Raw genomic sequence first — 25729 nt, 5'->3', positions numbered from 1 at the left:
CATGGTGCTTTAGAGTACAAGAGAACAAATCCTTACCCAGAGCACTTACAAACTCTGTTAATTCAACACAAGGTGATGATGAAGGGGAGTCTGGGTAAATGGGAGAAAGGGAGGCATTAGAGTCTGGGTAAATCGGGAAAATAGTATTATTTCAGTTATACATGTATTTATTTATTTATTGCACTTGTATACCACCCCATAGCCGAAGCTCTCTGGGCGGTTTACAGCAATCAAAAACATTAAAACAAATACACAATTTAAAAACATATTTTAAAAACAATTTAAATCACAATTTTAAAATTCAAAACAATATAAAAAGAATTTAAAAACACATGCTAAAATGCCTGGGAGAAGAGGAAAGTCTTGACCTGGCGCCGAAAAGATAAGTGTTGGCGCCAGGCGCACCTCATCAAACAGATCATTCCATGATTTGGGGGCCACCACTGAGAAGGCCCTCTCCCTTGTTGCCACCCTCCGAGCTTCCCTTGGGCTTAAGGTGCAAAAGGACGACTTGAGGACATGCCTGTTAACACCTAACACTTAGATCCTATACATGTTGGCTATAGGTTATATCCAACTAAGTTATACTCAGTGTAGACCCGTTGAAATTAATGAACCGAAGTTAGTCATGTTCACTAACTTCAATAGGTCTACACTGAGTAGGGCTAGCATTAGATGCAGCCTTTAGCGTTTGTAATGGAGCACATGATGGCACAACTGCCTTTGTTTGTTAATAATGGAAGGCAGAAATCCTCATGCATAATAAGCCTTTTGAGAACTATCAGTGTAGCCTCGCTTTCAGTATATCTTCAATGTATCACACCCAGTATATAAAATGAGAACGGTTGATTTCAGTAAATGTTTAGGATCAAGCGTGAGTTGCTTTAGCTCTCCGTATGGCTTATATAATTTACCCCTTCTTTCTTTGCTTAAAAAATAAAAAGGCAAGTTACTTTTTCTCAACTGAGTGTATAGCTTCAGATTAATTCAAAGCAATTAAATATTTTTCTATTGAAAAATTCAGGGAAGCTTATAGCATGAAAATATCAAAAATACAAATCTGAAATTAACCATGCATAAAACAAGCTCATGAAGAATCACGTCTTAAGGGAGCACAGCAATGAGATAAAATATTGAAAGAGTAGTAATAAAATTATCTCCTAGCCTTCTACGCCCTGTTGAAGTAGCCTTACTTTGATTTCAAATAGTCAGTAAAAGGGTACACATTTGCGTGTTTCCTAAAGAGTGAGTTTCACACTCTTAGGGCAACTTCACAAATGTCTCTATTACATCCCATTGCAGTTCTAGTCTCATTCAAAGATAGGAATCTGAAATGCATTTTAAACAAAGCGGGGGAGAGGGAACCCTGTAACATTAAAAAAAATCTGAGTCACTGGCCGACTACTTCTCAATTCCTTAGTCCTGCAAACTTCCTTTCCTTCATGCTCTGCAGGCCAGATCCTTATTAGGTGGGTGGGGCGTCAGGTGATAGCATCACAATGATGCCAGAGATTCAGATTAGATCCCCAAGGGCCTTTTTTCCAAACCACGCCCATATGCCCTACACCTGACATCATATGTGCACTCCCAGTGGTGCATCTACATGCAGTAATGCTTTAAATAGGTGCTTTAAAGAACTGCACCGTGCTTTGAAGTCTCGACATCATTGTGATGTCACCTGATGCCCCACCCACCTGTCAGATTTGGCCTGCAAGGCTACAATGTGACCTGGATCTGATAAGGATCTGCCCACAGCGCCAAAAAGGTTCTCAACCCCTGCTTTACTTCATGGGTGAATGTGAGGGCAAGCAAATTCAGTTAACAAAGATTCATTTTCACAATTATTTTATTTAGTTATTTAGAGGCTGCCATATTTAATCATGTTGATATGTCAACTTAAAGAGTAATTACATAAAGTAAATATAATTAAAAATCCAATTTTATTTAATTGAAAAATAATTGGTCTACCTTGTTCTGATATCTTTTGATTGTAAATAATCTCACCAGTCAGTTGAGAACCACAGCAGTTATTAGACCATATTTTGGAAATGGAATTGAGTACTATCTACAAACAGAGAATGAAAGTTGCACACCCAATCTAGATTTGGTTATTTTTTTCATCACTTCCTCTCTTTAAAAGACACGAACACTTTCTTGCTGACTGTCTTAACAGATGAAAGGTACAGGTCCATTTGGGAGGCACAAATGGAATTAAACGAAGCATATCCACACTTAATGATAGTTTTCCTATAATATCTATCTGTAGCAGCCTAATATGAAACTTAGTAGCTAACAGTAAATAAGAACTTGTTCTGACTTGCAATAACCTGTATTTTAAAAAAATCATATCAAATTTTATATTGGTACAGACCCATTAAAAGCAAAATAAAATGCCAAATCATGCCATTATCGATAGGAAATGAGTTAAAATATGATACATGTATAAAATACAAATGGAAATAAGGAAAGGAACCAAACAGCACTTAAATTGACAGAATTCCTTTATAAATCTTTGCAGTAGAAAAGAGAAGTCTAAATAACCTATATTGGAGGCAGCCTAGGAGGAAAAACATTCTTTCCAATTGTAATGTCTTCCTTTCTAGTTGCTTGGAGGGACTTTATGGACAAATAAGTAAGCCATCATCTGAAAATAATCACACTGTAAAGAACCTCTCTAAAACGTTGCCTCATCATGGAAACTGCGCATGTCCTCTGAGAGCTTTCTGCATGTGAATTATTGGTAGTTTCACACCATGACTTCGGGTGTGGGGCAGGTAGGGGTGGGACTTCAAAGGAGTAGTCAGGAGCCTAAAATGGACACCCAGTTGTTCCTTTGCTGGAGCAAGGCGTGCTCCCAAGTGCCCATCAGGGTGGTAGGAGCACACCTTGCTCCAGGAATATGAAGCAGTCACTTTGCAATGGAAACTGCTTCAGGGATAGAAAGGAGAAGCACAGGGAGGTTTGCAAAGGGCAAGTTTTTTGACAGATGGATTGCCTCACCCACTATCAAAGTTGGTCCATAGGGTGAGACCAGATAAAGAACTGGCACCTGGCAGGATTGATTTGATTTAAATCCAATTGATTTTAATAACTTCTCTGAAGGACTTAATTTTATTGATTTAAATCACAGTTTAAATCACTAGTGAGGAAGATTCTGTTAATCATCATTTTTAGTAGAAGTACATTATTGTTTAATATAACTTAATACATACTCAGAGATATAGAAGGTAGGTACACACTAAGCAATTATTCTGAATTGTTTTCAAATTAAGTTTCATCAAAAAATGGGATGGTAATTTCATCATTTTAGTATTAAAACAAAATGAACTTGTGGAGTCATTCAGGAGATGAACAAGCTCCAATTAATCATGATATTTTTGTTATGATGTGCCAGAATCATCACCACCAAACAGACCTTTACATTGTACTAATAAGATTGTTAATTCTTCTGATTAGTTTTCTTCTTCAACAAACATTAACAAAACATGCAAATGGATTTTGAATGGTTAACTATTTCAATTTTTAGATAAATGTAAAGTTCTTTAAAAAATAAAACTTAGGCAATATTAACCAAGTCAACATGAGAAAGTATTGGGTGGCATGTAGTTAATTCAGTCTCCTTTTTCCCCTTTGTCTTCCTTGTTCAAAGGGGGAAAAAGAAGTCTGAGTTAACTATACCACCCAATATTTAACAGTCTTCTTTTTCCCCCTTTGAACAAGGAAGACAAAGGGGGGAAAGAATACTTCCTTGTTCAGAACCAGAACAACTATGGATTGAAGTCAGAGTTATTATCAGGGAAGAATGCAAAAAGACAATAGCTCTAGTTAAAAAGGGAGAAAGACCACAGTGGATGACTGACAAAACTCTTAAAATGGTTAAAGAGAGAAGGAAAGCAAAAAGAGATAGAAATACGGTTGGAACCCTAAATGCAATAATACAGGGATGAGTATGTAGGGATAAAGAGAACTAGTACAATAGTTATTGTATAGAAATACAAGAGGATAATAAAAAAAGTAGAACAAGAGCCCTATTCCAAACTATTAGAGAAATTAAAGGGAAATTTAAACTAAGAGTATAGATGTTGAATAATCAACAGGGGATCACACTGACTGAAAATAAAAGATAAAATAAAAGGAAGATTGCAGCAATACACTGAAGAACTATATAAAAAAGATGCAAGGATGACATTCATTCATGGAGGAACTGTATGATGAAGAACCAGAAATTGTAGAATGCGAGGTGAAAGCTGCTCTTAAAATACTTGGAAGAAACAAATCGTCAGGAACAGATGGCATACCAATAGAGTTGCTACAAGCTACTGAGACTGAATCTGTCCAAATTTTGACAACAATTGTCAACAAATATGGAAAAGACAACAATGGCCCACATACTAGAAGTGTTCAATATATATCCCAATTCCAAAGAAAGGGGATCCCAGGAAATGCAGTAATTATCAAACTATTGTTTTAATATCCCATGCAAGTAAAGTAATGCTCAAGATTCTACAACAAAGGGTCTTGCTATATATATATGGAGCAAGAAATGCCAGATGTTCAAGCTGGATTTAGAAAGGGAAGAGGTACCAGAGATCATATTGCAAACATACATTGGATAATAGAATGGAGCAAGGAATTTCAGAAGAAAATCAACATGTGCTTTATAGATTACAGCAAAGTCTTTGATTGTGTAGATCAAGAAAAACTATGGAATGCTTTAAAAGAAATGGGGGTGCCACAGCATCTGATTCTTCTGATGCGCAACCTATACTCTGGACAAGAGGCCAGTGTTAAGGACAAGATAAGAGAGTCAGTGTGGTGTAGTGGTTAAGGTGTTGGACTACCACCTGGGAGACCAGGGTTCAAATCCCCACACAGCCATGAAGCACACTGGGTGACCTTGGGCCAATCACTGCCTCTCAGCCTCAGAGAGTGGCAATGGCAAACCCCCTCTGAATACTGCTTATGATGAAAACCTTATTCATAGGGTCGCCATAAGTCAGAATAGACTTGAAGGCAGTCCATTGTTGTTGCAAGGGCAAGATATGGAGAAACCAATTGGTTCCCCATCGGAAAGAGTGTGAGACGGGGCTGTATTTTATCACCCTATTTGTTCAATCTATATGCGGAACATATACGGAAAGGGAGATTGGACCAAGATGGAGGAGGTGTGAAAATTGGAAGGAGAAATATCAATAATTTAAGACATGCAGACAATGCCGTACTACAAGCAGAAACCAGTACATTAGGACCCCGCTTCTCGGCATTCCGCTAATACAGCACCAGCGGGATGATCAGCTGGAGCAGGGGCTGGAGCTTCCCGCACTCCAGCTGATCTCGCCGCAGGAGGGGAAAATCAGCTGGAACACGCTCCAGCTGATCTTCTCTTCCGGCAAGATCAGACTCCCACGCTCCAGCTGATCTTTTCTTCAGGGGCAATCAGACTCCAGTGCTCCAGCTGATTGCGCCGGAGGGGAAGATCAGCTGTAGCGCGCTACAGCTGATCTCCTCTGGCGCGATCAGCGGGTTAGGTTCCAGACCCCCGCGCTACAGCTGATCTGCTTTTTGGCGGTTTTCACTTTTTGGCAGGGGTCTGGAATCTAACCTGCTGTATGAGTGGGGCCCTATTTATTTATTTATTTATTTATTAAATTTATTAGTCGCCCATCTGGCTGGCAATCCAGCCACTCTGGGTGACATACAAAATTAAAACACATAGTTACATTAAAATATTAAAATCTCAACCAATAATAACCAAACCTAACCCTTTCCCAAGGACACTGAGGTAACAGGCCTGTTATGTGTTCCACAGAAATGGGGAAGAGCAGTTGTGAACTCACTAATGGAAGGGGATCACTCCCTAGTAGAGACCCACAGCTGGAACAGACAACACTCCAAAAGGTAGTAAGAAGCCTATCCCTTTATTAAATGCATGGGAAAAGGTTGCATTGTGGTTTCTTTCTGAAGGGCCAGCGGCAAAGACAGAACTGCAGTCCAAGGAGGATTACTGGACACTTCCTCATAGGTTGCCTGCTGCCCCCCTCCCTGAGAGTGTTTGTCAAAATGGTAGAGCTAGACTTATTAAGATTTGGGATACAGCCCAAGAGAGAAATGACTGCAGGCCTAACTCTGTCCTATATCAGCACATAAGCGACTACTGTGGCATGGAAGTAGTTGTGGAGACAGGACCAAGGTTACAGACTGAAATGGCCCTAGGGAATGTAAGGGGGGGTTTCAGACTGCTGGATTATCTATTTGTCCGGCATCAATTTGCAGCCAGTCTTGCTGAACTATCATGAGCAGATGATCACATAGACCCATGAGAATGGCAAGGGCATTCCTAAAGCTGTAGGAGCAAAAAGAGCCTTCTGAAGCCCAATGGGAAAACTGAGATCCTAGTCTAGGAAGAGGTAAGGATTAATTTCAGTTGCAAACTGAATAGTATAGATTTACTTTTGCATCTGTTTTAAAGAGCAAGTATTATCTACCTGTGTTGAAGAAGGCATCTAAATCAGGAATGAGGAACCTCTGGCCCAGGGGCCAAAGTTGGCCCTCTAGGCCTCCCTGTTGGGCACGAGGCCATTTTTGGGAGGCATCACCCACCTATCCTGCACGTAACGTAAGTGTCAGGTGTAAGGAAAGGGCTTCAAAGAGTCAACTGGGAGCTTAAAGTGAGCTCTCAATTGTTAAAGGAAACAGCTTCTCCCTCCCTGAACTGAGCAGCATGGGGCTGTTTGAAAACGCTGTCTCAAATAGCCCTGCACTGCTCTTTAAATCTCCGATTTAATCTCCCTACTGTAATGATTTGAAAGGAATGCTGATGAAAGTTAAAGAAGAAAGCACAAAAGGAGTACTACAACTGAACATCAAAAAAGCTAAAGTTATGACAACAGAAGATTTATATAACTTTAAAGTCGACAATGAGGACATTGAACTTGTCAGGGATTATCAATACTTTGGCACAGTCATTAAGCAAGATGGAGACAATAGTCAAGCAATCAAGAGAAGGCCAGGACTGGGGAGGGTAGCTATGAGAAACTAGAAAAGATCCTCAAATGCAGATGTATCACTGAACACCAAAGTCAGGATCATTAAGACCATGGTATTCCCGATCTCTATGTACGGATGTGAAAGTTGGACAGTGAAAAAAGCGGATAAGAGAAAAATCAACTCATTTGAAATGTATTGAAGGAGAGCTTTGCAGATGCCATGGATGGCGAAAAAGACAAATAATTGGGTGTTAGAACAAATTAAACCAGAACTATCACTAGAAGCTAAAACGATGAAACTGAGGTTATCATACTTTGGAGACATAATGAGAAGACAGGATTCACTAGAAAAGACAATAATGCTCGGAAAAATAGAACGGAGTAGTAAGAGAGGAAAACCAAACAAGAGATGGCTTGATTCCATAAAGGAAGCCACAGACCTGAGCTTACAAGATCTGAACAGGGTGGTTTATAACAGATGCTATTGGAGGTCGCTGACTCATAGGATCGCCATAAGTCGTAATTGACTTGAAGGCACATGACACACACACATTTCCTTGTTCATTGTCTGGAAAAGAAATACAAGCTTCCCTGCTTTTTCAGTTCTCAACTTATTTCTCCATTTGGAATGAATTAGTCCAAAGGAAGAAAAAACTCTCTCTACACCTGCAGAAGAGACTACTGCTGTTAAGAGCTGGGTTATCATTTCAGCGGTTTCTTGTTTAGATCTACTCCATCTCCCCAAATTCTCAATTCAGTGACTTTCCTTATGTTTGCAGTTAGAGAGGGGCAATGCCTTGAAAGAGAGAGAAAAAATATGTGCACTTCATGTACACCAAGGCATTCAAGAGGGCAGCTGGACAGCCACCTGTTGGGGATGTTTTAATTTGGATTCATGCGTTGAGCAGGGGGTTGGACTGAATGGCCTTATAGGACCCTTCCAATTCTACAATTCTATGATTCTACAACCATCTGCAGAATAGGACTGATCCCATATCCATTAATTGCTGTTAACATATTCATAGAATATAATTTGAAGTTGTATAATTAGAATGTATTATTATATCTTTGACCTAGGCTCCTTTTTTCCAATTTGTTAAAGAAAATTTTGAAATCCAATTTAAATTTTAAAAATCCATTTTTTAATTTTTTTTAAAAAAATCATTGATTCTTATCAGTGTTGGCCCCTGGTGCCAAAAAGGTTCCCTTCTTCTGCTCTGTGTAGTACAGTATGTGATCTTTGATACTGAGATCTCAAATTGAATTAATCTAAACAATAAGTCCATGCTGGAAACAACAGCTGATAGAGTGCAGTCAGTATGTTCATACAGAATTACACAAAGGGAAAGAACCTGAAGGTCTCCATGAATATTTTGTTTACAGCCTGTGTTTGAGTATTCTGAATAGTGCCTTTTCCTCTGTCTCAAATTCACTGAATATCCGTAGGATTGGCATACAGTCAGTTGACTGTTGTTTGACTGTGGTCAGATATTCCATGAAGCTAAGAATGCCACCTGTTTTTGTGATACTGTGTTTTCTTAATTTGTCTGACCTAGTGTTCCAAGACAAAAGCCAAATAAAAAAACCCTGCTCAGTTCACATCTATAGAATCTGTATCTAACATTATTAAAAGTTATCATAAATCCATTATTAAAAATCATTGTTTTATAGTAGTTAATGAACTTGTTTTTGTAATTAACATAAGTATTAAACCTGTTGATTAAGTGTATTTTTGTTATAATAAAGAAATGTATTAAAATGCATGTTTATTATTTGACTATTCAGTTGACTAAATCTTTATTGACCATCAGATTTTCAATCCTAGATATCCACTCTCTTACTATAGAATTACAGTATTTAAGACTAGGTGAAATCTAGTTGCCTTCTGGTATTAAAACAAGGTTGCTATTTTCCTTGACTTCTTGTTCAGTTTTAATATGTGACAAATGTCCATGGATTATGAAACACTGATTTAAATAGGAAGAAGTTGTAGGCCTGTAAGGGGAATAATCAAATAGGAAATTCAGATTCCTCTTTCAGATAGCACAACAGCATGGGACTACCCTGCTCATTTAGCCCTGAAACTCAGCGGTCTAACAATTATCCTAAAGTGCTGACTACTGATGTTTGGGGCTAGGGGAACAGGAAGGAAGGTGCTCATCTAGCCCCATATCTGAGTTGTACAGCACAGGGAATGGATGTTCTCCCTCCCTCCCCAAAAATTATGCTGTGTATGAGCTTGAAAGGTGAAATTGGAGCTTGTGGATGTGTTCCTCACAGTGCAATCTCCTGAACCTGTTTTCACCACCACCCCATTGCTGGATACTCTAAACTGGTAAGGGCTCCATTCCCTTCTTAGCTGAAAGTGTCTTTGGGGAAGGGAAACATTAGGATTGAAGTATGTGATTTTCCTCTGGTCACAATCTCCCAATACTTTTAGCTTCAAAAGCATCAGAGCCCTTAAAGGTGTTTACATCCTGGGCATGGGAGTTGATGGAAACTAGGCATGCATCCCCGAGCTTAATTTCCCCTTCTCCTAGGGGCTTGAGTAGGCCTCTTCCTTTCCCCTTCAACTGATGCTAAATTAACTGTCACATGCCATTGCTCCTGGATATCAATGAGTCTGCTCAATCCATGGAATTCACCAATTATGCAGACCCTCCACCATCACCAGCTCAAGTATACACTGATCATGAACTTAGTTGATCCCATGTCTACCAAGTGTTAGTAGTGGTATTAGTATACAGTAATACCTCTGTAAATGAAGTACATGCATTCTTGGACATTACTTCTTTAACAGAAACTTTGGTACCAGAGGTAGGAATGACATGGAAAGAACAGGGACAGGTTCCTACACCACAAAAAAGAAGCAGTTCAACATATTTCAGGAAACTTTTTATTCAAAATTAACAGTGCTTCAAATGAAACCATCAGGTCAGGTAAGCCTTGCATATAGACCACTTGAAGGCTTCTTCCAAAATGCATCCTTGGATGCCTACCTTGCCCTTTTTTCTCTTATGTAGTATCTTGCTATAGCAATCTAAAGCTTTGAGCACAATTCTCCTCTCTGTACATTCGAGCAGGCAGGCAAGGGGCAACCACCACCACCACCCTGTGCTTGGTCTGTGTGTGTGTGTGTGTGTGTGCCATACTCCTACATTCAAGCACAAACGTCTGCAGTAAACAGTGTTTCCTGGGCACCTGAAGCACTGTTTACTGTGGAGGTGCCTGAGCCAAGGAGCACCATTCCAGCCATGCTTGAGAGTGCCTGCAGCAGCCACAGTCCAGTAGACAAGGAGCCACATTCTGACTATGTTAGAGCAAGTCCCCCACACCCAAAAAAAGACTTGGTTGAAAGGAGCTTCTTTCCTGGAGGATTTGTTAACTGAGGTATTACTACATACACACAGTACCTGCATCATCACTTTCTGAATGAGTTGCTTCTGTTCAGGGTTTCAGCTAACCATTCCCTCCTAGCAGAGCATTCCACCCAACTCAACCCCAAATTTCTGTTTTTAGTATTTCTTTTCAAGATTATATACATCTCTGCAAACCTAGTCTTCCCACAGGCATGTTGACTCCTCCCTTTTGTTTTTCAGTGGCCATTTTTGGCTCTATATCTGTTGGCACTCACCACTCGAGATTGCTGTTAAAGGAACTGATTATATATGTTTTCTTCTGTTCCATCTTTTTTTTCTTACTACTAAGTTCATTAGATTTTAAACACCAACTTTTAGCTGCTTTCAAGCTCAGTTTTCCTTTTTCAGGAAATTGTTATTTGTCTGTATACAATACTATACAATGTTCTGTTTCCAAAATGCTAATTTTTTTGGATGAAAAAACTGCAAACTCATTTGGGACAAGTGTCTGTTTTCTTTTCCTACCATGTGCCTGGTTTTCATGGCTAGAATATATTGTCTGAATATCTCAGATAAGCAAAATTAATTAATACATTTGGAGAAGGGTTGATTAGGACAGCACCAAGGAGGACACTTACCAAACATTTCTCATTGACTCACGCAGCTCAAAGAAAATGAATGGCACACTAGATCATCCTGACCAACCAGACATTGATGCCATCAAGATGTTTGTGGGTCAGGTCCCACGGAGTTGGTCTGAAAAAGACCTGCGAGAACTATTTGAACAGTATGGTGCTGTCTATGAAATTAATGTCCTGCGGGACAGGAGCCAAAACCCTCCTCAGAGCAAAGGTAAGAGCCTCTTTTTTTTAATGGAAAATTTAAATTTCAAGATTGTTATGTTTCTTATTCACACTTTTTGCTGTGCAAAGGCATACCTGTGTCTTCCTTTGAAATGTGTGTCATGAGCCATGCATTATCTCCATATTACTTTATTTGGAATATTAGCAAGAAAACACAGATTGTAGAAAGGATAGCATGGGTGGATTCTTCACATGCAGAAGCAAACCTGAGCTTGTCATTAAATGTTGACAGAGTATCATCCTTGAGCTGTGACTGCCTGGTTTGCATATTTTATAGGTGTACACTTAAAAAAACATAAATGAAGTGGCCCAAATTTGGGGGCATAATTAACAAAACATTACATCGTTTGGATGTGTTCTGGATAATATTCACAGTCAGTGCCCGCTTAACGTCCAGTGAAACATCTTCTACAAGATTGGTGTTTTTTGACCTGTGCAATTGAAAAGTGTGAAACAAAGCTCTCAAGAGTTGCTGGAAGTTGCCACAAAGTGTGTGAGCTCTTAATCCTTCATCTACTCCAATGTTGGATTACTGATTGGGCCAGGAGGTAAAACTGTAGGAAGAAGTTTATCCTTAGCATCACTAAAGTAAAGCATCTGCTGGCTAAGAATAAAGTACAATAATGAACAAGTAACTTGCAATAGTAGAATAGTTTTTTGTTAGATATATTACAAATTTTGAAAACTAAGGTCCCGCCTACACATGCAGTTTAGTGAGTCATTAGAATCCCAAAGCTGTAGAGTAGACTGTTGCTTCAGGATGCAGGCAAAGGGGGCACTTTGTGCTCTCACTGAAAAGGTCCCTGCAAATTGGAGGGGGAAAATAGTATTATATTTGGGACCCTGCGGTGTCTTTTCCACTTGCAGGATGCCTTGATTTATTTTTATTTGGGGGGGGGAGGGGAGCATTAAAAATGTGATTCCCTTATACAGTGCATTTTATCACTTCATTCTGCTATATGTGTACACCAGACCTAACTAATGTGTATATTTCAACATGAAAGTTAATTATGTGAAGTCATAGTCACACAGGGTGATATCATACTCTGTGACTTAGTTGGATAGCACCCACAGTTTAAATATTGTGGTTAAGTTATTTAAAAAAACTGTCTGCAAGTATATTTGTATAGGTTCAAACATTTGCAGGACAGCTTTATAACCAAAAAGCAGAAGCTATACAGGAATAGTCTTGAACTGATTAGTTCAAGCTCTGAATACTGACAACTCTGGGTCTTATTCATATAGGTAATTGTCACATGAAGGGTAAATCTCCATAGGTAAGCCCTTCAAGCCTTTATATAAGTGGAGCTGAAGTGTATTAAATAGTAAAGGCACTAAAAACATTTGTTTTGTTAGGAATCTCATCCTTCAGAGATTCAGAATTCAGTTAGTGGCACCTTTTGTCCTAATGCTTTCCACTATCGAGTAATTTATGTTGAACAATGGCTCTTTATATGTTATGCATCACATACCTTGTTTGCATTATAGGGTGCTGTTTTGTTACATTTTATACCCGTAAAGCTGCACTAGAAGCACAGAATGCTCTTCATAACATGAAGATTCTCCCAGGGGTAAGACAATAAATAGTATCTCTTTAACCTGCTCTGTATTTCACCATTTCTGCTCAGTATTTCACGATCCTCACTCAGGATACCAAATTTTCTGGTAGTCCTTTTTGCAACAGTTCTAGTGACACAAATGCAGTCCCCCCCCATTAGTACCTGTAAAAACAGAATTATAAATTATTTGACTACAATAGCTTTGAAATGAATAAGAGTTGGGGTTGGAGATAATTTGCTTCACGAAAAGATATCCACCTTACCCCACACCCAATCCTAATTGCTTTCTCTGTGTCACAGATGCACCATCCCATCCAAATGAAGCCAGCTGACAGTGAAAAGAATAATGGTAAGTGTATGTAAAACAGACTTCTTTGATCAAGATCAGTCTAGTATGTGGAAAGTTCCCTCATTTTGACTTAGAAAATAGTAGTCAACTTCATCCATGTGAGCAAGTTACCAAAGCATCCCATATTACTACTGCCTGTTATGCAATGCCTGTCACTCTGTATTTGAGATGTAAAAGAAGCTTGTCCCTCTCCTTTGAGGAGGGGCTATTAAGCAAATAGCCCTTCAGAATAAGTCTAGGGGCACACCTTCAAGACCTGTAGATGATACATTAATTGCAAGGGTAAATAAAACATTTCCCAGGTTTGGGGTTCCATTGTCTAAACATTATACTTGGGGAGAGCTGTTTCAATCTGCTTCAAGGAATTTAGATTCAGTTAAGAAGTAGATCCTAAACAGATGGAAAGTTTTGAAACAGATCCTAAAGAAAACGGGAAAGCAATATATTCCCTTGCTCTCTTAAATGGATTTTGTTATCTGTAGTATCTAGTGAATGAAGATAATCTCTTGAATATAGTTTTATATCTATCAAAGTTGTTCTCTATTACAAAACTTTTTCTTCTGTTACTGTAAACATATTTATATTAAAAATATTATCAATTTCTTAGTCATTAAAACTCTTCAGTGGGGGTTGCATTGTAGACTACTTAAGCTTTTCATTTTCTGTGTTTTGTGATGTGTAACAAATCCTTAGTTGAGATTAAGTATATTCTATAAAATATAAATATATTGATTACATTTGGACTCCTGGGAGGAAGGGCAGGATATAAGCAAGCAAGTAAATTTGTTGATGGCTTGCCTGTCAATTTGTTCAAGAATAAACTGTTCATTGTTGGTTTAAATTTGTTAGTTTAAATTTAAATATTACTGCACATTTTCAATATAGCTTAACATTTCTTGTGTACCAGTTGGAAATTTTATTAGATGAACAGTTTACTAATATTGTAGATATGAGTTAGGTGGCAGTGTACAGTTGGAAGACAGCTTTACTTAGAGAACCACTTCTGAATCTTAGGATTTCGATGTTGAGAACGATTAAGAAATCTCTCACTTTGTTTTATTTTATGTCTTTTTTTAGACATGGCACTTAAGTGACTAGCTTCCCTTCTTGTTTTTTCTTCCCTTAGCGGTGGAAGATAGGAAACTGTTCATTGGGATGATCTCAAAGAAGTGCAATGAAAATGATATCAGAGTGATGTTTTCCTCCTTTGGGCAGATTGAAGAATGTAGAATTCTACGGGGTCCTGATGGTCTAAGCCGAGGTAAACATAGAGAGCTGGTCGGCAACTGCTGACCCCTTTGTTTGTTTGTTTGTTTGTTTGTTTGTTTGTTTGTTTGTTTGTTTGTTTTACTTGTATACCGCCCCATAGCCGAAGCTCTCTGGGCGGTTTACAGTAACTAAAAACAAATACTATTTAAAATACATCTTTTTAAAAACAGTTTAAAACACAATTTAAAAATTTAAAACAATATAAAAGGCATGCTAAAATGTCTGGGAGAAGAAGAAAGTCTTGACCTGGTGCCAAAAAGATAAGTGTTGGTGCCAGGCACACCTCGTCAGGTAGATCATTCCATAATTTGGGGGCCACCACTGAGAAGGCCCTCTCCCTTGTTGCCGTTTTCTGAGCTTCCCTTGGAGTAGGCACCTGGAGGAGGGCCTTTGATCTTGAACATAGTGTACGGGTGGGTTCGTATTGGGAGAGGCATTCCATCAGGTATTTCATCCATCCTTTACAAAGATCTCTTCTTTTTCCTCTCCCCCCCCCCATATCTTTTTGCAAAGTGTTGGAAATGTCGGAAATCAGCAGAATACCCCTCTCCGCTTTTTCTGTAGAACATTTGGATAAACCTAGTGGGTGAATTTGATCCTTTCTCTTCCCAGGTTGTGCTTTTGTGACTTTTACAACAAGAGCTATGGCACAAACGGCAATTAAAGCAATGCACCAAGCACAGACCATGGAGGTAAGAAATGCTATTTAGAGTGACTGGGGTGGGGGTGCATTGAGCATTCACAGGCCTTAAAAGTTGGAAAGAGCAGAGGGTTTGGTATGTGCAGCAGTGTCAGATTTCTATAATTCTGCAGTTGTGTTATTCCTTAGTTTGAAACCCTACCACTAACATCCCACACACACATATCCCCCCCTCTCCCCCTCTCTCTCTATATCCCGCCCTTCCTCCTAGCAGGAGCCTAGAGTGGCAAACAAAAGCACTAAAAACACTTTAAAACATCATAAAACCAGACTCTAAAATGCGTTAAAACAAAACATCTTTAAAAACATTTTTTTAAAGCTTCGAATACATCTTAAAAAAGAAAAGAAAAAGGTAAAAAACATACTGTTTTTTTAAAAAGGTTTAAAAAGCATATTAAAAAGCAATTCCAACACAGAAGCAGACTGGGATATGGTCTCAACTTAAAGGACTTGTTGAAAGAGGAAGATCTTCGATAGGTGCTGAAAAGATAACAGAGATGGCGCCTGTCTAATATTTAAGGGGAAGGAATTCCACAGGGTAGGTGCCGCCACACTAAAGGTCCATTTCCTATGTTGTGCAGAACGGACCTCCTGATAAGATGGTATCTGTAGGAGGCCCTCACCTGTAGAATGCAGTGATCAACTGGGTGTATAAGGGATAAGATGGTCTTTCAGGTATCCTGGTCCCAAGTTGTATAGGGCTTTGTACACCAAACTAGAACCTTGAACTTGGCCCGGTAGCAAATAGGCAGCCAGTGCAGTTCTTTTAGCAGCGGGGTGACATGCTGGCGACACCCTGCCCAAGTGAGCAGTCTCGCTGCCGCATTTTGCACCAGCTGCAGCTTCCAGACCAACCTGAAGGGCAGCCCCACATAGAGCACATTACAGTAATCTAGCCTGGAGATTACCAGTGCATGGACAACAGTGGTCAGGTTATCCAGGTCCAGAAACGGGCAGGTGGGCTTTTATGCCTCCTGACCCAGCCAGCATCTGATGCAAGAGGTTGCAAGATTAACTGCAGCCTCTCTCTGGAGCCAGGGTCAGACAGGGGGTCTCAGTCCTTACAGCACTTACCAGGGACATCAGCTGTCTCAAAAGACAGCAACCCAGAGGAGCAAGCAACAAGCACTCAGAGTTTATGAAATGTTTTGGGGAAAATAAGACACACAAAGTATAAAAAGCAGGGAAAACTGAGTTGAAATTCTAGAAGCTGGGAGGTTGCTTTAATAAGGTCACTGTATTTCTGTAAAGAAGGGAGTTTATAGGATTTGGGAATGATGTACAAAAGTATAACTATGTGAATTGATATTGCAGGGGTGCTCCTCTCCCATCGTAGTGAAATTTGCAGATACCCAGAAGGACAAAGAACAGAAACGAATTGCACAACAGCTACAGCAGCAGATGCAACAAATCAGTGCTGCCTCAGTTTGGGGAAATTTGGCTGGACTGAACACACTTGGACCCCAGTACTTAGCAGTGAGTTTCCCTGGCATGTTCTGTACAAAATCATTCCCCAGTTTATCCACAGTAATGGTTTACAGTAAAAGTATCCTCATGCTGAAGTTCTGTTGCAAAACTCTGTATTTGTTGTAATATTTCATGGGCAAGTTGGTGAGTGTAGGTAATTAAGATGTGCCTCTGGTCACTGAATTGATACCATTTAATAGCATTTGCATGCTTATGTTGGTGAGGAGGAATCTGTCAATGTGTGATGAAGACTGAAGTACTTGCTTTCTAAAGGTTTTAATTTATGGCGCAAATACAGAAAGGAACCTGTTTTCTCCTTTTAGTATGTGTGTAATGTTTTCTCTGATATGAGATATTTTTGCATTTACAAAATTAGTGACACACTAGCCATGATTTGAGAGGGAACATTATGCATGGAGGTGCATAGGCCATCAAATTTCCCCCTTTAATTGTATTAATACCAAAGTATTTAGAAATGCCAATGCTTTGTGTGTTGTTTGACATGATTATGTGTGAGCAGTGCAAATTGTGCTTGTGACGGCGCTCTGGCTGTGGTGTAGTGCAGTGTCTCCCAGAAGTGGAGCCAGCCCTCATTCTCACTCTTGTTCTGTTTTTGGTGTAATGTCTAGCTTTATTTACAGCTCCTTCAGCAGACAGCAGCTGCCTCCTCTGGGAATCTGAATACACTGGGCAGCCTCCACCCAATGGGAGGTGAGTTTTATTTCTCCCCTGCCCCTTGGAATCTGAAAGTGGGTTCAGTATTAAAGTGAAAAAGAACTGTGAGAAGGCTATTAAGAAAGTGTGGTGTAATAAACTAATGTCAGTGTAGATTGATCTCCATTGCTTATAACAGAGAAGAGTCTGGAGTTAACTTTTCTCTCTCCAGTGCCGCTTCATTCTTTCTAGTATATGACATTTGCTTAATACTTTCTTCTTCAGAAACTGATTTAAATGATAAAAAATAATAAGTGCAATTGCAAGTGACTTTCCATCTTCTGTCCTTCATTCTCAGTCATACTTGATGTGTACCCTACTTCTTCATCAAATTTTACATCTATTGGACAACTTCAGATACTCTTTCCAGCAATATATTATGTACATTGCTGTTTGATAATATAAATTCTTTGATCCTTAATGTCCTATGCAGTAAACATATTAACTCCTATAAACTCACTTGTTTTACACAGGAAAAAGTATCACTACACTTTACATAGCAAATGTCAAGGTGTGTGGTCTTCAGTTTTACAGTCTGCGGGCAGCATTCAGTGAAATCCTTGCACTAGTGGAATGACTTCAACTAGTGCAAGGGGATTTTCCCCCTCTCTGCCCCTGCCTGTGCCCCATGCTGTACCCAAATCTGTTCCAGAGGGTTGGGAGAACCCTCAGAACAGATTTAGGGGATGCGGCAGAACATTCTGCTGCACAAAGAAAAATCCTTGCACTGTTGGAACATTCAACTTAGTGCTATGTTGACAATAACCCTATGTGATGTGTGTTTTCTGGAAAAATAATTTTCTGGAATATTTTCAGTTTGCATCAGAAAATTTCTGTAGTGATGTGATTTAGTATGGTAGTGTTTTAATAAACAAAGCTAAAAATTTGGAAACTGGCATCCATTCAGTGTTACTAATGAACTTATGAAATAGGAAGAAAATACATAGAAAAATAAATTACTGGAAAACTGCAGAAAATATTTTGCCCCATGTCACTGATCTAGCATCTGTCCTCTTGTGTTTGAGCAACTATTTTGTTTCATCTCTTGTAGCTAATGCAGTTTGTAAAAAAGGAAGAAGAACATCAGTTATTCAGACATTGGTATAATAAAAGTATTTTTTTCTGTCTGTCCCAATTCCTACAATTTGCCATAAGAGTAACAGAAGTTCCCATGTCAGATGAATAAATGTGTAAATAATTTAAAAGATCTTAGTTTTGAACAGAAGGGACTACAGTCCATCAATGAAGAATCAAAGCTATATTTATAACTTTTTCATTTGAAAGTGAAACCATTGAGGGCAATGGTGAGGAGGACAAACTTAAAAAGGATAAAAATGTGTGAAATAAAGAAGCTGGTATATATGTGATAAAATGAATTTGAGGATGGTGACAGGTTAATATCAATACAGCAAATAAGGGGAAGAAAGTACAGCTGTACGGTTAGCATTCAAGAGGATGTGAATTTCACAGTTGTGCTTTTTCCAAATTGAAGATACTGTAGAGCCACTCTTCCTATGTGGAAGTTAAAGGAATTTCAAATCATTAGCATTTGTAACTGGTTTAGCTTTTGGGAAATGAAGGGCAGTACTCATGTACTATTTGGGTTGAGTTAAACATAACTGAGAGGTTGATCACCATGGAATCACAAACAAAATATTTGAGTGGGTTGTAATCAGATTGTTGCTTGGGCTGGTAGTGATTCCAGAACATTAGATGAGGGTGTCAGAAAATGTTTCTTCTTGCATCACGCATTTTCAATGGTGAGACTACTTGGTTTCATTGCCCTCCCCAAAGCAACTCCTGAGTGATGCTGCTGTTGGAGAGATAGGCTGTTGGGTCCATCAGTGGTGTAGAACAGAAATGTTATACATTGATTGATGTGTTGCAGGACTGAATGCAATGCAGTTACAGAACCTAGCTGCATTAGCAGCTGCAGCCAGCGCAGCTCAGAGCACACCAAGTGGTACCAGTGCACTCAATTCTTCTAACAGCCCTCTAAGTGTGCTCACCAGTTCAGGTAAGAGAGCTGTGTCTTGATAGAATACAGTTTTGCATGTCTTAAGGCCACTTTACACATGTCAATAGAACCTGTGCTCACCAGTTCAGGTAAGAGAGCTGTGTCTTGATAGAATACAGTTTTGCATGTCTTAAGGCCACTTTACACATGTCAATAGAACCAGCTACCCATTAAACTCAAAACTTTTCTGTGGAGAAACATGATTAGTCCTGCCTCCCCAAGGCATATTTTGCTATGTGTTCATGATAAAACAAATCAGTTTAGGTGCCTTCAACATACACGAGAAGTGGGTATATGCTGCATCTTTAATTTATATACACTTCTGCTATATGTTATATGAAGCAGCCCTAACAAATTAGTTATCTATCTTCCACAAGAAAGTATTCTTTGTTTCAGAATATAATCATTTGTCCTTTGTTCAGATTCCCTGGTACATTCTCTAGTATTTTCTTTTTTAGCAGACCCACTTGTCTTAATAGATTAATTGACGGAAGAGTTGCATGCATATTGTAATTATCTGGGAGAAGGTATTTGTGCTCAGAGCACAGATGCAAGCACACAATGTAACACACACCAGTAGAGTTTCCGGGCCACCCATCAATGTTGTTACATGGAAGTGAATGGTAGCTTTGACGAAAATTTAAGGTATTTTATTCCAGATCTTCATTAGAATGGAAACTGAACCTGCACCAGTTATCTAGTTTGTTGCAACGATGACATAAGCTTTGCCTTCCTCTTGCAGCCTGTTTAATGTCTTGTGGAACTTAAAAAGAATTAAAAGAATCTGCATTTCCCTTCCTTGATTCATTTTTCTGTTAATGCTGAAGTCTGATGCTAGAGTAGGGGTGGGGAACCTTTTTTCAGCTAGAAGGCTGCATCCTTTTGTGGGCAACCTTCTGGGCCTGCATATCACTGATGGGTGGCATAACGGATATGATTCTTTATCTTTGTACAGTAGACTACAATCCAGTCACGCAAAAGGTCAGATGTTTCGACACATGCATCTCTCCATCCAGTCAAGCAAGAGGTATTATTACAGTTCAAGGACACATTCTAGCTAGGAGAGAGGACTGGAGAAGGGTGTGGAGCAGGGCCACTGAGGGGTGTGGCCTTGGGAGAGGGTCAGATAGAGAGGTTTGGAGGGCTGCATTTGGTCCTTGGACCTAATGTTCCCCACCCCTGCACTAGAGTATAGGAAAGAGTCCTCAGGAACTGCTTATCTGTATTATGATCAGCTACTGAGCAATCAACCTTTTTGAGGTGGTAGACCTGAATGTCAGTGCTGTCACCTGGTATACGTTTTTATCAAATCAGTTTCCATTGTGCATGCATCAACAAATCCAAGTGCCCCCAGCCTCTGTTGAGCATGTCACCCAAAACCATAAAGATCCCTACCCCAGAGATCTAATTTCTACTGAAGTTTCCAAGCAGGTAAGAAACAGGAGACCCTTCTCAGCAGTCTGACAGACTTCTGCTTTTTATTTACTCCATATGCCACACAAATGAGAAGAGCCCCACCTATCTCCGAAGCCATCTGTATACGCCAGAGATGCTGAGGAGGCAAGTGGTGATGACCTCAAATAATGGCTGGCTAATAAAATAAGCCAACATTTGTGGACCCTTGCCTTTGTGTCTAGGCACAAGGTTAATAATGAGACAGGCTTTGAGCTTGGCATCCCAAAGATTAACCTATACTAATGTCTTCAGAGTCCACATGATAAGTGAAACACTACTAAATCTGAATATTCTGGGGCCATGCAGGTTTACAACAGGTCAGATCACAGGGCAATCATTTAGTATTAAAATATACCACTGCACATAATTGGGGGATTTTAAGTTTTGGTATGTTAAACTGTCCTCAGCATGAATTATTCAGACCATCAATGCAACATTTTTGTGGGCATTTTGAAGAAAGTTGTAAGGCGTATGATAGTGCTGGAAACTGCTATTGGTGTTTAACACTTTCATTTTAATAGCAGGGTCATCACCCAGTTCTAGTAGCAGCTCCTCTGTTAACCCAATGGCTTCTCTTGGAGCACTGCAAACACTGGCAGGAGCTACTGCAGGCCTCAACGTTGGCTCCTTAGCAGGTAAGTGCAGCATGAAGAAAAGAATACATGTGCCTTCTGTTTGGGCTGCCTCTCACCTTACCTTAATAATAAAGTATGTTTTGAAAACTGGTTGACAAATTAATTGCTGACATATATTCAACATTTCTGCTTAGGAATGGCAGCCTTAAATGGTGGACTAGGCAGTGGTGGTCTCTCCAATGGCACAGGGAGCACTATGGAGGCCCTAACTCAAGCTTACTCCGGGATCCAGCAATACGCTGCCGCTGCGTTGCCCACACTTTACAACCAGAGTCTGTTAACGCAGCAGAGTATTGGTGCAGCAGGAAGTCAAAAGGAAGGTAGGTGGGAGGCAGTGGTGAGAAGCTTTGGTCTCAAAGAGCTGGAGCCTACACTGTCTTGCAGTGACCTAGAATCATAGACACCATGGACAAAAATTCTATAAAATACCAAATCTTTTGCCTCTTGGGCATCAGATGACTCCTCCAAATGACTAATGTACATAGACTATTTCTGCTGGCCTATTGCTGAACATCCAGATACTATTATACCTGTGTCTTTCAGTGGGTACACAGATGCATTTAACTTTGAATATTTTGGTAAATTTCATTTCTATTCCTTCTATCTTTGGAACCATTCTTAACAGTTCTGGATTCACAGGAAAGTAGATAATAGTTGTTATATAATGTATTTCAAGTGTTTCATTTTACATACAATAACTTTAGTCTGTACAACAGTAGTTTATGGTGGTAGGCCAGTCTATTAATGTTATGGCTGATGTTACATTAGGACTGGGTACGTGCTACCTCTCAGATCACACTGTCAACTTCAATTACATCAGATCCAACAGACATTGGGTGGTATCCAGCTGAAGAGTTCTACTAGCAGAAGGACATTTAGCTGCACAGTGGAATTTCCCCATCCTCTTCTGTCTCTGCATACCCCCATGTGACCACTAAATCTGTTATGCGGGGGAGTCCCGCAACACTCTGGAGTAGAATTAGGGGTCATGTGGGGAGAGGACAGGGCAGAAAGGTCTGTTGGCAGCTTAAAGTCCTTGTGCTAGCAGAACTATTTTGTTGAATATTGCCTGTTGAATTTATTGAGAATGTAGAGAACACACTGGTGTGAAACACTTAAGGGCACATGGTAAATGCATAACTGATTATTAGCTTTGCAAGGACGGTGCAGGAACGCAAATGTAGTTTTATACCAATATAATTAACTTTCAAGATTCCTTTCACATTAGTATGTAGTTGTGGTTTTTTCTACCTGCTGAAGACAAGATTTAGAAACAAAGACTGAGAAGACTCATTTTTTAAATTTGTGAGATGCAGCTTCCTGACAGAGACAGAGTTTTTTCACTGACAGAGCAGTTTGAGTTGAATGACTCTTGGTACTCTAGAACCATGCCTAATTCTGTGGAATGGAATGAATTTTGATCTGTGCTTCAATATTAAGGCCCCTGGAGTTGTACTTTCTTTGAATTATTTTCTAAATTGATGTTTTAAAGGTCCAGAGGGAGCCAATCTATTCATCTATCACCTCCCCCAGGAGTTTGGGGACCAAGATCTGCTGCAGATGTTCATGCCTTTTGGGAATGTCGTCTCTGCCAAGGTTTTCATTGACAAGCAGACCAATTTGAGCAAATGTTTTGGTAAGTAGGATCAGGTCATATTTTGCAGAAATGTTCTTAACTCCTTTGCTTAAGGGAAAAAAATTAAAATATTGTGCGTAAAGCTCTTCACTCTTGTGTTAGCATGTCATGAACATTGATCGAAAAACTTAAACCACTTTACCTCCCATGTTTTTCTTAATGCGATTCAAACCATAAAGATTTGATTTGCTACATGATGGTTGTTTTCCTCTTTATGAAGGTAATCACTGATAAAATGTTAACGACTTGATGTTCATCAGTTCATTGGCATATTTGGCAGTGAGGACATGCTGGCGCAGCTTGAAACACGAGAGGTGGAATGAAGCCACTGGCCATGAACCTTGGCCTGTCCCATGCCCAACAACCCACCCCAGTTTGGTTTCTTTTCAGTGCAAAATGGAAACATGAAAAACCATATGTATTTCAATGAATATGACCATAAATGGCAGTGACAGAGAAATTTCCACAAGGTCTAAATAGTAAATATAATTCTCTTTTGTGTGTGTTTGAAATAATTTAAACACATTTTGTAGATGTATGACTCTTGTTCTGCCAATTCTGAACAAACTTATTGCATCATTGCCTTCTTTTTTGTCCTTTTATAGTTTGTTTTGACATAATGGCTTATTTTTAGACTTATTGTGGAGACAGATTATACTCTCCAGTATTTAGCATTAACTTATTCCAGCAGAAGAAAACATGCAAAATATAAGTTCATAACTTGTACATCTTTAGTATAAGATATCAAGACTGTTACCAGATCTAACAGAAGCTTTATACCAGGTAGCCTTTCAATTACTTTCTTGATCTAATACCAGAATTTCTCTGCTATCAGACAAGCCCCCTTTGTGGCATTTTCAAGACATTTCCTAGCTTTTTTCAGACCTAGGTAGGCAGCAAAACAAGAAGGTTTATGAAACCCCTGATGGATCAATATATGAGGCTGGTGGATTGTGTTTGGCTTGATAGATCTCAAGCTATGCAGGTCTGCTATAGGGTAAAAGAGAATGAGCCTGTCTTTTTTTTTTTCCCCCATCACTGTGATGGGAAGACTTTGCAGGACACATCCCTATATTTATGCTTTCTTTGCAGGCATGGTTCATCGTCATTTCCTTCCCCATCTCCCAGTTTCAATATCTCAGTACTTACTCCCTTTATGTATAGTGTCATTCCAGTCAGTTATCAGTATGTTGTTATTTGCATTAGCTTAAATCGACTTGAAGGCACATAACAATGTGAACTCACTGTGAATATGAAAAGCATATTCTTTGCTAATACAAATTGTGCCCTAGCTACCTGTATTTATAAACTTTCTGTCTCACCCTTGGTTCAAAAATATACATAAGTAGCTATGTGTAACATTAAATCCTAAAAATAGCTATCCTGGTCCAAAGTGCTGTGCATGGTATTCTGTATTAGCACAGGGCTTTTCAGGTTTTCCATCCAACAGTAGCCCTGCTGTGCCCCCCTCTCCATAGGTCAGAGAACTTTTCAGACAGACATCCTATGAGGTATGAGAGGCTGCTTCTGAACGGGAAAGTTGATACCACCGTATCTCACTCACACTCTCATTCATTCTACATAATGAAATCAATTAAACAATTAAAGAGTTTTCTAATGCAATTTACTAGTTGTCTTGCCTACCATTCTATTATAATCTTGTGGCTTTGAATCCTTATCAAGTTATACATAATTCCCATTGAAATTAGTGAGATGTGCATGTGTTTAACTGGGTATATAATCGCAGTCATATATTTTTAGTACTGATGAGTTTTGCCATTCTGGGGAATAGAATTTTAAATTTTGCAGGAGGAAACTTGACAGAACCCCAGCCCATGTTCTACAACTTAGTGATTATTATCTATTTGTTCCATCTCAAAACATACTCCACTTGGTTGTAGCACTCTGTATTGTACTGCCACAGTGTTTGGTCTTTTCCCCCCCACATAATGTAAAGCTGTACCTGATGAACTCGAGCATGTTTTCTGTGTATTGTGATAAGTTTTTATTGGTAGCTTAGTCCACGGAATCCAACTATTTCCCTATTTATACTTTCAAAAGATAGAATTCAACATAGTGCTATATCCCCCTTTCCTCACTCCATGTGCCCCTAAATCTGTTCTAGGAGCTTCTCCTACCCTTTGGAGCAGATTTGGGGAGGGTGCAGGGGGTGGGGGAGGAGAGGCAGAAAAGTCCCATTTCACAAGCAAAAAACCTTGCACTGAATAAACTCAGTAGTTGATACTGCCCCAAAACTTTACATTTTCATAGCTAGCTGCCACTGGTCATCTCAGCTCTCTTCTTAACACAGCACCCTGTCACGTCATTGACTGCTGCTCTCTGAGGACCAGTTTGTTGGATGGATGTGATGGTCTCCATCCATGACTGCACTAGACTCACAAATACTGCATTGGACTTAGTGGAAGAATTTCTCTTCTCTTTAGAAGCAGCTACAGCTGCAACTCTGCCCCATTCACTTTGCATATGATACTACTGTTATGTGTGAGCTTGTTTGCAACTATAGCTATAGCTCAGAAAAATACCTGACTGCTTTTTCTTTGAGTCATCTTATAAGGAAACTGTGGCCTCACCTTTGATTTTTTTAAAAAAATCCTTAGCTGTCTTGTATGGTCAAAATATAAACACATGACAGTTCATGTACTTCATAGCTGCAATACCAAAGCAAACATTTATATTGTCAATTTAGATATACTGCATCC

The 25729-nt window shown here is 39.4% G+C and overlaps 1 protein-coding gene across 11 annotated transcripts in view; it reads left to right on the top strand.

The window, feature by feature from the left end:
• CELF1 (CUGBP Elav-like family member 1) overlaps positions 1-25729 on the top strand; it is a 60013-nt gene that overhangs the window by 26655 nt on the left and 7629 nt on the right. For 4 of the 11 annotated variants that reach the window (XM_061611008.1, XM_061611015.1, XM_061611009.1 and 1 more), the window contains 12 exons: positions 11010-11197; positions 12697-12779; positions 13068-13116; positions 14243-14377; positions 14998-15077; positions 16400-16561; positions 17182-17263; positions 19155-19283; positions 20239-20310; positions 21260-21373; positions 21508-21693; positions 22866-23009. In XM_061611008.1, coding sequence (XP_061466992.1) covers positions 11010-11197; positions 12697-12779; positions 13068-13116; positions 14243-14377; positions 14998-15077; positions 16400-16561; positions 17182-17263; positions 19155-19283; positions 20239-20310; positions 21260-21373; positions 21508-21693; positions 22866-23009 — 1424 coding nt within the window. The remainder of the gene's footprint in view (positions 1-11009; positions 11198-12696; positions 12780-13067; positions 13117-14242; positions 14378-14997; positions 15078-16399; positions 16562-17181; positions 17264-19154; positions 19284-20238; positions 20311-21259; positions 21374-21507; positions 21694-22865; positions 23010-25729) is intronic. The other 7 variants (XM_061611010.1, XM_061611011.1, XM_061611012.1 and 4 more) reach the window with 7 other exon arrangements.

This window comes from Rhineura floridana, chromosome 2 (genome assembly GCF_030035675.1).
Source record: "Rhineura floridana isolate rRhiFlo1 chromosome 2, rRhiFlo1.hap2, whole genome shotgun sequence".
NCBI lineage: Eukaryota > Metazoa > Chordata > Lepidosauria > Squamata > Rhineuridae > Rhineura > Rhineura floridana.
Note: the sequence above shows the minus strand (reverse complement) of the source record. Positions and strands in the feature narration are given on the sequence as shown.